The sequence below is a fragment of the Melanostigma gelatinosum genome (genome assembly GCF_949748355.1).
Source record: "Melanostigma gelatinosum genome assembly, chromosome: 4".
In the NCBI taxonomy this organism is placed as follows: Eukaryota; Metazoa; Chordata; class Actinopteri; order Perciformes; family Zoarcidae; genus Melanostigma; species Melanostigma gelatinosum.
In genome coordinates, this window is record NC_136637.1 from 29,394,896 (window position 1) to 29,410,258 (window position 15,363).

The window sequence follows — 15,363 nt, forward strand, 5'->3', positions numbered from 1 at the left end:
AGGCTAGTTTTGCATTATCCTCATGGTGTCTTTCTAGACGGTGTCTCCAGCCCGCTAACATTAGCTACCGTAGCTTAGCAGTGTTTACTTAGCTGACGTAACTTGCTTCGGCAGCTGAGAACTGTTTAGGTTGTTCTTGAACTCCTCGACATTGTTGTTAAAAGTAACGTCGCAGAGAAAGTAAAAGTATGTAAACCGACTCGTTAACCTCCAGTATTTCCCCGGCGGCTTGTGTAATGTACTGCCGTTACTGTCAACGTCCCAGTAAACTGCCCTCCAACAATGTAACCTCCGAGCAGCCGTTGGGCGGTGCAGTGTCGTAGGTTTGAATTGCTTTATTTGGTGAAAGCATACGTTTAACATGTGAAACAAACATTATTTCACTGACATGAGGTGTAATCCGGAGTTCACAGGTGACTCGCCCTGAGACGTTCAGGAGAATGCCTTCTTTTGCTGTTAAGTACCTAAAAGATTTAAAAAGATGTTGTTGACGACATTTACAACTATTGAGTCAAATATAAAAGGCAACAAACACAAAGAAATAAAGCTGAGATTTAGACGTACGTACCCTTAAACCCATGGGTGTGCATGCATGTTGTGAAGTGGAAATCATTGTTTGAGTAGCTGACATTAAACCCGACAAAAAGATCATTCCGTGTGTCAAATATTATAGAAACTTACGAGAGTGTGAGTCGGGCTGAGGGAGCGAGAGCGCGCCGGGCTGTCGTTCCTGCTCGGACTTCTGCTCCACTGCAAAGAAAACACAACAACAAACTCAACGCCAGCAGACACGCGAGGCTTTAATGCTCTTACTGCACAGAGAACACCTTATCAGTGACTACATGCACACTCATGTTCTACTGTTATTCAGAGGATGACAATATTCCTAATTAGGTATGGCTCATGTAAACATCATATTCCGTTTGGATATTGTGAATTATTCAGAATGGAGAATTTTCAGATGAAAACATGTGTGATATGTGGCTGTTGTTCTGGGTTCGGGAGCGTTCTTTGGACATGTCTACAGCTCGTTCACCATCAGAGACTCAATGGAGGTTTTTACGTCTCCTGTTTACCACCAGCTCTGTGCGTTGAACACAAACCAACAAACAGTTAGTAGAGCTGGAATTGAGATGATGAACAGAAGGAGAAACATCATGAAGGACTTGGATATCAACAGGTTTCTGAATATGAACAAATATCTCAACGCCGACATTTTAGAGGAGTTTGTTCGTATATATTCGTAGAATATTGCATGTAAACGTAGTCAATCCTGATGCGTTTGTAGTATTTTAGAGTCGGTACCACAGCGCCCCGTCGGGTCACAGCCTCGCCCTTCACCACCACAGCGTCTCCTTCCACCAGAGCCGGCCACACGTGGTACAGCTCGGAGTCATAGCTGCGACGGTACCTGCAGACGGGGAGGCAGGGCACAGAAAACAAGAGGGTGTGAGGGGGACATCTACTGGACGGGCTGTAGTTCTGAGGGCGACGTGTTTCACAATGATTGCACGGTTCCTCTTGGATCAGATCGTTACAGGATCAAATGTGAATCCCCGGATAATTAAATGTTCATCTGTAAGTTTCTGTCGTAGTCCCAGTAATAATTGTTCCTAACGTTGACGGAAATATCATCACATGATGCACGTGCATGAAAATATATCCTAAATATCTTCTAAAGTTTGATTCTGCTGGCAAAATATTACCAACGCAAAAGTAGATCGAAGGTAAACAAATCTCCTGGTTTTCACTCATTTAAAAAAACTACTTTATTTCCTTACATTTCACCGGTGTAAACGGACGCACACTGGCGTTGTAATCGCAGTACAATTATAATAATAATAGACTAATAATGACCGTGCATAATATTTTCTTTTCTTGAGTGATTTTTTAGTTTTTTGCTGTTTTTTGCTGTGTGCACCAGCAGAAACACTGTGCTGCACATTTGTTTTGAAAGGTGTAATTTGATAATGCAGTCAGTCAGTAGTGACGCATGTCTTTGCAGCGCTAGCTCCCACTTTGCTGCAGCCAAAAGCAAGTCGGCTCTTTTCTTTCCCCTCTGGCAGTTTCATGATGACGATACATTACCACCACATCGGTGTGATGCTGCTGCCATTACAAATTACAGAAAAGCTTGTTAGAAAACAGTGTTTTTCATGAAGACAGTCAGAGTTTGTCGAGAGCTGGAGGCGAGACAAAGTTTGGCTGCGGCGGGCTCGTAATTCTCCATTCAGGAAACCCCTGGATTGTTTGGAACATTAACTTAGACTCTCTATAGACTTTGGGTGGCCCTGCTGCAGACACAGTAGTGTACAAAGGACTGACCTGTCTACATAAAGTTCCCCATCACTTGCGAAGGCCAAGTCGAGCGGTGGGTCCAACGTCTGCATGGCGAACGCCACCCTGCAGGTCTCCCTGATCAGGGTGCTGATGAGGGAAAAGTCAACCTCTGGCGGGAAAGAGATCCGAGGGTTCATGTTCATGGCGTTGATCACATCCTGTAGAGATAAAAACACACAAGACGGAAGCCCTGAACTTATTCAGCATCAAACAAAACTAGAGTCGTGTGTTGGTCGATGCTGCAGAGGACACATGGGAGAAGTGTTGGATTCCTACGTCGACGCTGGCCTGAACGTCAAAGAGGTCCAGGTTCCTGACGATGTAGTCCACGGCCGTTTCCTCTGGACTCTCCAGCCCGAACCGGGACGGGGACAAGGTCTTCTTCACGCGCAGCTTGAACTGACGGTAGGCCAGTTTTGCTGTCTGAAAGGATTCCTGACACGTGATGACATGGAAAGAAAGAACATCTTCAAGTCTATTGTAAGTGACGAAGACGAGTTGTAAAGTTTACAAAAGTTCAAAGTAAACCGTGGAGGAACAAACCGTAACATGTGGAACAACTCAAATAATCACACTTTTGTTGTGATTCATTACCATCGTGCTTCTCAGAGTAATCGCAGGACGTTGCATTGAATTCAAGCTCTACTCAGTAAACATGAGAATTGGGCAAAGGTAAACGTCAACGCTATCGTGATGTGTTCAAATGTAAACTCGAATAACTCCAGATGTTTTCACGGTAATATAAATAGTTATTACAGATGAATTATGAGCTGTTTAACTTCTTAACACAATCGCTCTAAGCCGCTGACAAGATTTTATTTTTTTTTGTCAAATAAAAACTTGAATTTTGTGTTTTCTGCAAATAAGCACCATAATTGACAATAACGGAGTAAAAAGATAACTTTTACAATTGTCTCTTTATATTGACTTTGGGATGGTTGAAATGATGTCATACAGTTGCCATTCTAAGTCTCAGAAGCATTCATGATGACTTTTTAGGAAAATTTTAGGATCCATACTGGCATATACAGATACATGTTGTTTTGTTTTGTTATAGCAGCTGATCTACAAGACTCCAGACTTTATTTAGTAAAACTATCAAAAATTCTTTGAACAATGTCTGTTTTATTCATCTATAGCGTTTAGTGTCTTTGTAAAAACACACAATTCAAATTATTTGGAACTAGAAGATTTCTATTGCAAAATAAAAAAAGTCATTAATAGTTTTGATGTATGAGGTATGTGTTTTTAAAGCCACGTTTGAAGTAATCTTCAATGTTCTCACAATACATTTCCATTTCAAATGTACAGTAACCAGCCAAAGAGCTGCTTCTGTGTTTAAGTATCATCATTATGACTTTCTATCATAACTTCGACTTTCTATCTCATAATTTCGACTATGGGGATATTTTTATTATCAAGTCTAACTTTAAAAAAAAAAAAAAATATATATATATATATATATATATATATATATATATATTTAAAAAAATATATATATATATATATTTAAAAAAAAAAAAAAAAAGAATATATATAAATATATATATATATATATATATATTTATTTATTTATTTATTTATTTTTTGTGCTGGCGGATTCGCGGGCCACATAAAATGACGTGGCGGGCCGGATTCGGCCCGCGGCCCGGGAGTTTGAGACCCCTGGTCTACACTGTGATTTAACCTTGAGGCCGTACCGCCCAGCCAAAGAACTTGGCCGTCAAGATAACAGATTTGGCGCTCGTTTTCCCTGCATGCACTTCTTCTGATTGCTCTGAAAATCCGTAAGTCTTACCACGACAGCGATGAAGATGATTTTCTGGGCCATCTCTAGGTCGATGTAGTGTCGCAGCATGCTCTGGGCCTCCAGGCGCTCCACGGCGTACAGGTCGCTGAAGCGAGACACGAGGCGGGCGTAGCGAGAGGAGCTGGTGAGCTGAGCTCTGGTGGGCGACTCGCTCCTCGTGGGGCTCGGAGAGAGACTCCTCGACAACCTGAGTGAGTGAGAGACACATCGTGCGTGTGCGTGGGGGTGTGTGTGTGTGTGTGTGTGCGCGTGTGTGTGTGTGTGTGTGTGGGGGGGGGGGTGTGCGCGTGTGTGTGTGTGTGTGTGTGTGTGTGTGTGCGCGTGGTTCAGGTATACCTCTCCTGCATCATGGCCTTCTCTGTGCTCAGGTAGGACACTTCGTCTCTCAGCAGGCGAATCTGCCGCTCGTACTCGTCGAGAGCCTCCAGCTTCTTCTTATAAACCTCCACCTGCTCGTATGCGGATCGCAAACTGAAACACAAGACACGCTTCACATCAACAGAGCAGCACAGACTTTATGTTGCATTTCAAAAGGAATACAGACACTTTATTATGTTCGTAAACGTGGTGACGGGGTTAAGATGCAGCCAAACTGCAGCCAAAGGCTCACAGCTACGGCTACGGTTAGCAGAAGGCTAATCTATCAGCAACATTTCTCCCTAATAGTTTTAGACTGTTAGCAACTTGCTGCAGTGGAGCAGCCGTGGCTAAAGATTCATTACCAGCAGTTTTTTCTCTGTCTCTGAAACATTTCGCAGATATTGTAGCTTGTAAAATTTGACATATTTCAATGTTTAACTTCGACACTAATCTGAGGTGATTCCTGTTTTCCTTGTTTGCAGCTGCTAACAGCAGCGTAAGCAGGACGTCGGCTGTAGAAGGGTCTATATTTCTGCAGTATTTCACGATCACCCACTCTGCTCTCAGTTGCAGTATTTCGTCTTCGGTGGCCAGCAGAGTGGTTGCTGATTTGCTCTTCGTCTCATCCAGTTCCTTCTGAGCATCGACCAGGCTGTTAGAACAAGGTGAGAGGTATAAAGGGAAATAACATGTGCAAGCAAAGCTGATATACGATATGATGACATTGAATTAACGATAAATTATCATATTGAGTTATCGCCCAGCTCTAACAGCACTCCAGTTAAAACAAAATCAAAACCCATCTATCTCTGTGAGCCGATGCACCAAATACAAAACTTATGTATTAATTGAATTTCCAGAAAACTTGCTATATCATGATATGCATTGTTATAGGGGTATGCAATGACCTGTACTGAGAGTTTGGTCATATCGTCCAGCACTAAGTGATTTATTACGTCAAATGATTCCCGTTTGGTGAAGACCTTGAGACTCACTCTGCTCTGGTGGAGTCCAGCTGCAGGCGAGTGGAGTCATGGGAGGCGAAGAGATCCCTGATCCTCTTGTCCTTCTCCACCGAGTCCTGATGACAAACGATGATCGATAATACGCCGTAACCACAAAACCAGATGGCCAGGAAAGAGGGGAAGGATTTGAATTGGTTGAAGGCGTTGTTATGTCAATTCCATCTACGGCGTCGTGTTGATTTTGATTGATTTATCAATAAGATATTCTGTGTTGTTGAACATGGTCACGGGTGATGTCACCTGCATGAGCTGCAGACTGGTGTCATCGGTGACCGAGGTCCTCGCCATTGAGAAACAGGTCCCGAGCCACGGCAGCAGGCGCGTTTTGAGAGTGTCCACTCCAGCATAGTGCCCGCCTGAGTCAGGGGAGTAAAAACTGAGTGTGTGTGTGTGTGTGTGTGTGTGTGTTGAATATCTCACAACCTATTTTAGGGTTAGGGTTTGAAAACTAGAGATTGAGACCATAAACTCATGTTTACAATGTTTACTGAGGTAATAAATCAAGAGAGAAGTAGAGTCATTTTCTATAGACTTCTATACAACCAGAGGAGTCGCCCCCTGGTGGACACTAGAGAGAATGCAGCTTTAAGACACTTCAGTGTTAGCTTCACTCTGCAGAACCGGGGGTTGCCGCCTGCTTTTGTAAATGACAAAAAAAAAGTCGAAATGTGAAGCTCACCTTCAGCAGCCGTGAGGTTGAGGATGGTGAACAGTTGGCCCTGGATCTTGGCGGAGAGCTCAATCAGCTCACAACATCTATTTAGATTCTGGTCGCAGGAAATACTCTGGAGGGTAAATACGACAAACGGGACAAATCTTTCAATGAGATCTTCCCCCTCTAATGCCACATTTAAAACCTGTCTAGAGACCCATCTCTCGTCTTTAGCCTTGTAATTATCATCATGAAGACATGCCGCAACACACTCTGGTTTTTACTTGTTTGTACTCTATTTTTGTTTGCAATACTGTTGTGGTTTTATCAATGTTCTATACTTTTATTAATATCAATTCTCTTATTTATGTCAGATTTTTCATTTGATCCTTCCTGTGTTTTTAATTGATCTCTTTGTAAATTACTTTGGTCCACATTTATTATCTGGTTTTACATTAACTGCTGACTCCTTGCCGCTCTTAACCGGCCGGTAGAGGACGCAGGCCTAGGTAAGACGATGCATTTATGTATGTACTTAGCAAGTGACACAGTAGGAGGAAGGCTCGTTAGCTGTTCGCTAACAGGGCTAATGCAGCTAACAGCGCTAACAGCTAGAGGATCTAAACACACAGCAGGACTCATACTCTGCAGTCAATGTGGCTTTATCGGCATGAAAGTTTCAGAGAAAACTTTTTTTTTTTTTTCAAAGCATCAAAACAAAAACAGGTACACAATAACATGAATATTAATATTAACACAGTGAACTGCAGTTTAACTGCATGGAGCCGGTGCAGAGAGCTGCACAGATTACAATGAGTGCATCTGTGAGACGTAGTGAAAGAAAGCGTGTCTCCTAAATGGAGGTTTGTATTCATTCAATCAAACATTTCAGCAGTGGTCGTTGCAGGCACACCTGAATGAGATCTATATTCTACTGAGGACACTTTTCTAGTTCTTCAAATGTGCTCTATAAATAAACATGACTGAGTTGAATATATATAAATATATATAAAATTAAAAAGCAACCAGTATACAAACAGTATTCATGTTTTTTTTGTCCGTTTTGTTGCAACAAACTACAACAAAATAAAGTTTCATTTTTTACTTTGACTCTTGTTCTCTTGTAGTGTAAACCCTACTATTTTTTAAGTTTAGACAATTACTTCCGGTCCCCGATTTCACCGGAAGTGACCGTCTCAACAGTATAAGATCTTTGAAACAGTCCAACCGGTAACCATGGCGACTGGCGTCCATAGCAACCAAACTCGACCAAAATAAATCTCTGTGATGTCAAGGAGAGCATTCCTTCACTGTAATGTTTCAAGATGAGCTCGTGCATCATTTAAAAAAGATTTAACGATACATAATTCAAATAACAATAACACAAAATAAAATGGTGAAAAATAATCACCAGTCAAACAAAACATTAAGTATTTTTGCAGGAATACAACTCACATTTAAAGTGAATGATTATGAAATAAAAACAGGTAAAAACAATAAAATAAAAAGGTGAAAAATAGTCAGGAATATGTAAACAAAGCAAGTCATTTCTGCAGGAATAAAGCTTAGTTTTAAAGTGTACACAAATGTAACTTTAAGACACTGATAACCGTGCTCGGGTCAGATTCAGCTCGGGCCATTACTAACGGATGAACTTACATGGTAGTCTTTGTGCCAGCTCTCCAGCTTGTCCTGCAAGACGGTGAAGGAGGAGGTATTGGTCAGTCTCCTCAACGTGTCGGCCATGATCAGTGTCCACTGATACTCTTTTTAAAGTAACCCGGAGGAGGAGGAGGAGGAGGACAATGACAATATCTCAAGAGGAGTTGCAGTAAAACTGTTTATACGACGCAGATGACGAGCACCGCTTCTGTTGTGGCAACCGAGGATCACGTGTCCTCTGCAGGCTTCCGTTCTCCCTGCGGTTGTAAATACCAATCGACCCTCACCATGCTGTTATTTTAATTATAAATTGGTTATGTGTTTGGTTATAAGTTTTACTTTTGTTAATCTATGTTCTTTAAAAGAACATTTAATAAAAACAGTATAAGTTATATGATCATCACATTGGCCTTGACATATTTATATTAAAATAGTAAGATAAGATGCTTTATTTCTAAATAACAAAAATGGGGTTGGCAACATATATTTATTTATATACATATATATGTATATATATTTTTTGGAATAAATATATACTATAAAAAAAAGAAATACCATACATGGATGTAACATTTATATTACTGTACTATGATAATAGTAATATTAATATTAGTTAAACTGGTTAGAAATATTTAACAGTGTAATGTTTAGGAAAATAAATAAATAAAATAAAGTGTAAGGCCAATTTGCTGTAAAAGTTAAGCTACATGAATAACTGTTTTATCATTTAATTTCACATTTATTGTCCAGATCTGATCATCTGCAGCAGCACACTCAATATTAATATATTGCTATTTATATCTGCTTTATTATTAATCTATGTAGATATGAAGGGTCGTTGACTTTAGCTTTATTCTTATTTTTTATTTTTTATCAAAACGATATATGTAACTGTTAATTATTAAGGAGAGCTTGTCAGTTAACTATGGAAAATATGAATGAACACGTTTTTTTCTATTTTAAGATCCTTCTGTCATTGGCTCGCTGAACTTGGACTGTACCATCTTTTATAATCCTAGAAAAACGTCCATTTTTGTCAGCAGGTTTCGTCCAAATAAAAATACACCACGTTTGTTCGTCGTCTTAATATCATACATGTATTCATAATGAAGTATCTTCTCGTCAATATCTCACAACCTAACCATATATATTTTATTTTACACCTTCGACAGTGAAAAGTGGTTCGTTCCTGTCACTCTGGAAGCAGGAGTCAACATGGCCGCGGAACAGGTCCGTTATGTTCAATATTTGTCGTTTTTCTTGCGTTTTTATGCTAGTAATGTAATGCTTTATGTTCGCGAGTAACCTGGAGTAATACATACTAACGTACTGTGCTCTGTAGTTGGCTCTACGTGTCGTAAACACCGGCCTGCACGACAATGAGGCTGTCGACTGTGTTTTCTGTGCTGCTGCTATAATGAGTGCTGTTTATTTTTAGACAGGCAGTATGTGGGTCATTTAAGTGAAGATGCATTCCAGAGCAGAGCACAAATAGGACCTTAAAACATCTCACGATATACAATTAGACTGTGACATTGACGAGAGGAAGATAATCTGATTTTAAAATGTTAACTCCAGTCTGGGTGTTATCAGCCTATTACACTCAGCATATGGAAGGAAATGGTTGTTTTTGTATTTGTAGGCTGATTCTATCATTTAAAAATGAATTATTTCAAAGGGCCAGTGTGCAGGATTTATGGGGATCTTAGCAGTAATGGAATATGATATTCATAACTGTTTGAATTTGTGTACAAATTCACCCGAAACTAACAATCGTGTGTTAGCTCAGAACATTGGTGGCCAAACTGTGGCCCGCTGACCCTTTTCAAAGGACCCATAGTGAATTATTTAAAGTTAAACTAGAACATTTCTTTTATTATTTATTTTCTTGTGTGTACGTTGCATTTCTTAGTATTAACACTAGATGTCGCTGACATTTAGAACACCTACTGGACCTGTATTGATGACTCGTCGTTATCATTTACCTCGGTTGATCAGGTGAACATGGTGTAACAGAAAAGACGGAAGATAGCGAGTGCTGAAAAGTCAAGAGGAAGTGTTTGTTTAATTTGTAAGAAATCTGTTACGGTGATGAAATAGTATGATGTTTGAAGAACCTAGAAACAGGAACAAGTGGTTGAAAACTACACCTTTACTATTGTTTGACTTGTGACTGAGGAGGAGTGACGTAGAGACGCCGTATACGTCTATCACCTGTCAATCACTGTGTAGCCCCGCCCTAAAGCATCCCCTGCTTTATGGTCTGTGTGACTCTAAATGGACCATAATGTACTAAATGAACATCATGCTGTATTGAAGAAGACTTGAAACTAGAGATTGAGACATAAACTCATGTTTACAATGTTTACTGAGGGAATAAATCAAGAGAGAAGTAGAGTCATTTTCTATAGACTTCTATACAACCAGAGGAGTCGCCCCCTGGTGGACGCTAGAGAGACTGCAGCTTTAACACATGAAGCTTTGGCTTCACTCGGCAGAACCGGAAGTTGCCGTCTGGTCTACACAGAGTCCGCCATTTTTCTACAGTAGCCCAGAACAGACAAACCAAACACTGGCTCTAGAAAGCGCCTTACATGGTTTTCTTGCATTACATGAGGGCCACCGTAGTTCTACGACGCGCTTGTGAAACTGAGACGCAAAGTGCAAAAACAACGTGGTACGGCCAGCTACCGTCTGACCTCGGCCCTTTGTCTGATATTTTTATTGCATGATCGTTCAACCTCTCTGGCGGTTTAGTCACTGATGAACCGCAACGTTTCACAGTAACTGATGTTCACAGCAACATGTTTTTAGTGTCATCATGGCTCAGAGATTGTTTTGCCTTCCAGGAGAGCTCCAACGGGCCCGTGAAGAAGTCCATGCGAGAGAAGGCCATCGAGAGACGTGGTATCAACAAGGAGCACAACAGTAACTTCAAAGCTGGCTACGTACCCATCGAAGAAGAACGTCTCCATAAGACGGGCCTGAGAGGACGCAAGGGAAACATGGCTGTTTGCATCGTCATCCTCCTCTTCCTCCTCGCCTTAATTAACCTCATTGTGAGTTCTACTAATGTCCTCTTGATTACACAAGATGATGATAAAGAGTGGACAGAATCCTTGATCATAAAGAGACGGTAGTGGTGTTCTGCAGTGTGTTTGTATGAGGTTCTCCTCCACAGTCAGGGTTCTACTGCAGTAGATGAGTTTATAGAACAGACAGGAGAACCAGCACGGGAGCAAAGTAATGTTCTGCTGTGGACGTATGTTAGAGTCCTAAAAGAATCGATACAAACACCCTGATAAACATCACTACTATCTCTGTTAATACCTGCAATACCTCCACTGTCCCTCAGATCACTCTGGTGATATGGACAGTGATCCGGATCGGTCCGAATGGCTGCGACAGCATAGAGTTCCATGAAACCGGCCTGCTGCGCTTCAAACAGAAGGCGGACATGGGCATCGTTCACCCGCTGCACAAGAGCACAGTAGGAGGCCGCAAGGACCAGGACCTAGTCCTCGTCGGCAACAATAATCCGGTGAGAAACAGACAGAGGATACTGAGGAAGATGACACACGGTGTGCACACTTTTTAACACTCTTCTCTTTAATTTAATGTATGCCGGACCAGGTTGTGTTCCAGCAAGGCACCACTAAGCTGAGCGTGGAGAAGGACAAGACCTTGATCGTCAGCGACGTTGGCATATCCTTCACAGACCCTCGCACGCAGACCACGTTCTTCAGCACGGACTTTGAAAACCACGAGTTCCATTTGCCCAAAGGAGTCAAAGTTCTCAGCGTTAAGAAGGCTTCCACAGAAAGGGTGCGTGTGAGATGCTAAGAACGTCTGATTATAACATGAGTTAATGTATTAGTGTTTGACAACCCGCGCACAAAGTACCATCAGTGCACAATAACACATAATGGTCATGGGAAATGTCATTTTTAGACATTTAGCAAATTAATAAATAAAGCATTAAATAGTCCCCAAGAACACACTGAGCTTCATCAGTGTAAAATAGATGAAGGCACTGAAAACTGATGCTGGAGTATCTTCAGAGTCAGTTTCTGAATGTCTCTGAGGGACCGAACAGCCAGAGAGACGAGGACGTCTGCACTTCAACAACCAGAGAGAATCTGAAGTAAAAAGCAGGAGTGCAAAGCTGATGAATACAAATCTCTAACAGAGGTTGATGAGACTTTATCTTAACAATGATAAACTCTCTCATGTGTCTGATTGTAGATCACCAGTAGCGCTTCATCTGACCTGAACATCAAAGGGGACAGCAAGGCCATCATTCGAGGAAACGAGGGCGTCAACATCATGGGCCGAACTGTAGAGTTCAAGATGGGAGGAGGCATCGAGCTCCGGGCTGTAAGCATGGAGTTTAATCCTGTTCTCTAACCTCTGTATTATCCAACAGAGGCGTACGAGACTTTCTCTAAATAATGACTTAGTATCACAATATCATGAGAAACGTTCTCAAAACAATGAGAAACTCTCTCAAAACAATGAGAAACTCTCTCAAAACAATGAGAAACTCTCTCAAAACAATGAGAAACGTTCTCAAAACAATGAGAAACGTTCTCAAAACAATGAGAAACTCTCTCAAAACAATGAGAAACGTTCTCAAAACAATGAGAAACTCTCTCAAAACAATGAGAAACGCTCTCAAAACAATGAGAAACGCTCTCAAAACAATGAGAAACGCTCTCAAAACAATGAGAAACTCTCTCAAAACAATGAGAAACGTTCTCAAAACAATGAGAAACGTTCTCAAAACAATGAGAAACTCTCTCAAAACAATGAGAAACGTTCTCAAAACAATGAGAAACGTTCTCAAAACAATGAGAAACTCTCTCAAAACAATGAGAAACGTTCTCAAAACAATGAGAAACTCTCTCAAAACAATGAGAAACGCTCTCAAAACAATGAGAAACGCTCTCAAAACAATGAGAAACGCTCTCAAAACAATGAGAAACTCTCTCAAAACAATGAGAAACTCTCTCAAAACAATGAGAAACTCTCTCGAAACAATGAGAAACGTTCTCGAAACAATGAGAAACGCTCTCGAAACAATGAGAAACGCTCTCGAAACAATGAGAAACGCTCTCGAAACAATGAGAAACGCTCTCGAAACAATGAGAAACGCTCTCAAAACAATGAGAAACGTTCTCGAAACAATGAGAAACGCTCTCGAAACAATGAGAAACGTTCTCAAAACAATGAGAAACGTTCTCAAAACAATGAGAAACTCTGAAAATGGAAAATATTTCTTTCAAAATAAAAGTTTCACAAACCCTTGCATGAACACATTCCACAGACGGTGTTATTTCCTCTCTTCGCAGGAGAACAGCATCGTCCTGAACGGATCCGTCATGTTCAACACGTCACGCATCCCTAACTCTGCAGGAGACGTGTACTTCGATGAGGGCATGGAGAGGTACAAGCTCTGCATGTGTGCAGACGGGACTCTCTTCCGTGTGCAGGTCAAATATCCCAACATGGGCTGCCAGACTTCAGACAACCCGTGTAGAAAAGCTCACTAGACGTCTGCTCTTTATTTATTTTTACATCCGGTCCGTCACCGCTGAGGTCAGATCACACATTTGCGTGTATGGTGAAATTCCGTGGGACATTTGTCAACGATACCTCTGCAGTACAACCGTCACATTCAGTATTCCTCATTTTGTGTTTGCCAAACAGGAATAATTGTGTTGCAGATCGTTGCCACTCGCCCAAAGATACGACAAACTTGTTAGTGCTGCAGTATTTTCTTATATTTTTTATTGCAGGTGTGCCACCGTTATCTAAAGCATGTGTAATGCCATGACGCTCCCAGATGTAACATCAGACTGCGGTTTACTGCCCATTGATAGCAGGCAGAAGCTGCAGTATTTACCTTTTGCCTTACCGTCCAGTATGACTCATACACAAAACCTTGAAGAGATTTTATTTGCTCATTTGTTCATTGTTGCTGGCAGCTTTGTTTGACATTTTCTTTATTATAAACACTACATGATTATTATGTTTATTACATTTTAGGATAAACTGTAAAAGAAAAAGATATATTATAAGCCATCCAGTAATGTTAAAGTCTCTTTCTTAGACTGTCTATCATGCACATGCCAATGGATTTACAAGGGATGATGAAGAATATAATATATGTAATAATCACATTTTTACAGCAAGAATAATAGTGTTGAAAAACAGGAGGAGAGTGTGTGCACTAAGTTACGCTTCAGATTAATTCTCTTTAAATGTTGACGAATGTCAGGAAAGTTTAAATCAGTCGTGTGGTTTGAATTTTGTGCAATATAGTAAAAAAATATATTTGAATTTAATTTAGCTTTGGATCGTTTTGTGTGTTTTATAAATGTGCTGATGTTGAGAAATGTCAGAAAGCAGTTTGTTCTCAGAGCATTTCAGATGTGACGACCACGTCTCCTTCAAAATAATGTGCCCTGACAACTAACCTGCACTCTGGATTATGTTTAGAGGGAAACGTTCTCCTGGATTAAGGAAACATATATTTAGATATGTTTTAAATTAAAACAACACAAAAAGCTACAAAACAACTTTGTTAGGATAAAAGAAAACTAACATGAGGTTTGGCTTGAAATGAAACAAACAAACATGTTTATGCAACAAAAGTACTTTGCTATGTTTCGGTAACAGAAGTACTTATATTTAGGCATAAATAACTTCATGTTTAGGCAACAAAAGCACTATTTGGTTTACTTTCGACAACAAAAGTACTTTAAGTTTAAGCAACACAAGTATTTGGTTCACACAGACTTGTCGGACTCATTTGAAACTCATTTGTGATTTCTGAAAAGCAAACGTAGTCGAAGACAAACTATTTCCCTTGAAACATAATTCACAAATCAGTGTGTTTGTATGAGAATGTAGTTTTTAGGAGACGAGGCTGTTGTGAGATCAACTAAATGAAAATAACAGGATTGTCCAACATTTCATTGCTGTTTGTTTCAATAAAGAAACATGTTGCTACGTGAAGCTTCTTATCATTGGTTTCAGGAAATGTCTCGAGTGTTTACATTTAAAACCACAAAGTACAGTTTTATTATCGAAAAGTACTTTATGTTAAGGCAACAGAAGTACTACTTGCTTATGTTTAGGCAACGAAAGTACTATTTGGGTATGTTGAGAAAACAAAAGTACTACTTGGGTATGTTGAGAAAACAAAAGTACTACTTGGGTATGTTTAGTTAACAAAAGTACTACTTGGGTATGTTTAGTTAACAAAAGTACTACTTGGGTATGTTTAGTTAACAACAGTACTACTTGGGTATGTTGAGAAAACAAAAGTACTACTTGGGTATGTTTAGTTAACAAAAGTACTATTTGGGTATGTTGAGAAAACAAAAGTACTACTTGGGTATGTTTAGTTAACAAAAGTACTACTTGGGTATGTTTAGGAAACAAAAGTACTACTTGGGTATGTTTAGGAAACAAAAGTACTACTTGGGTATGTTTAGTTAACAAAAGTA

The 15,363-nt window shown here is 40.3% G+C and overlaps 2 protein-coding genes across 2 annotated transcripts; one reads left to right on the forward strand and one right to left on the reverse strand.

Moving 5' to 3' along the window:
- Window positions 1–354: 354 nt before the first annotated feature.
- Window positions 355–7,957, reverse strand: spata18 (spermatogenesis associated 18). The gene is made up of 12 exons (XM_079266962.1): window positions 7,847–7,957; window positions 6,215–6,320; window positions 5,776–5,891; window positions 5,506–5,591; window positions 5,067–5,162; window positions 4,487–4,621; window positions 4,139–4,337; window positions 2,617–2,775; window positions 2,305–2,498; window positions 1,306–1,411; window positions 682–750; window positions 355–464 (listed from the first exon to the last, which is right to left on the reverse strand). Exons 1-12 carry the CDS (start codon window positions 7,931–7,933, stop codon window positions 408–410), a joined length of 1,410 nt encoding a protein of 469 aa, XP_079123088.1. The 5' UTR covers window positions 7,934–7,957; the 3' UTR covers window positions 355–407.
- A 1,088-nt stretch (window positions 7,958–9,045) lies between these two features.
- On the forward strand, window positions 9,046–14,869 carry sgcb (sarcoglycan, beta (dystrophin-associated glycoprotein)). Its single transcript, XM_079266957.1, has 6 exons — window positions 9,046–9,079; window positions 10,699–10,908; window positions 11,205–11,390; window positions 11,483–11,674; window positions 12,095–12,226; window positions 13,201–14,869. Exons 1-6 carry the CDS (start codon window positions 9,065–9,067, stop codon window positions 13,399–13,401), a joined length of 936 nt encoding a protein of 311 aa, XP_079123083.1. The 5' UTR covers window positions 9,046–9,064; the 3' UTR covers window positions 13,402–14,869.
- Window positions 14,870–15,363: the final 494 nt, after the last annotated feature.

Bases quoted from the DNA above. Each gene is read 5' to 3' on its own strand.
- spata18 (XM_079266962.1), bottom strand. From the start codon at position 7,933: ATGGCCGACACGTTGAGGAGACTGACCAATACCTCCTCCTTCACCGTC. The intron at 2,499-2,616 runs GTAGGAATCCAA...TTATCTCTACAG, and splicing joins ACGTTCAGGCCAGCGTCGAC to GATGTGATCAACGCCATGAA. The intron at 1,412-2,304 runs GTGTCTGCAGCA...CCCCGTCTGCAG, and splicing joins TCAGTCCTTTGTACACTACT to GTACCGTCGCAGCTATGACT.
- sgcb (XM_079266957.1), top strand. The intron at 11,675-12,094 runs GTGCGTGTGAGA...GTCTGATTGTAG, and splicing joins AGAAGGCTTCCACAGAAAGG to ATCACCAGTAGCGCTTCATC. The intron at 12,227-13,200 runs GTAAGCATGGAG...CTCTCTTCGCAG, and splicing joins GAGGCATCGAGCTCCGGGCT to GAGAACAGCATCGTCCTGAA.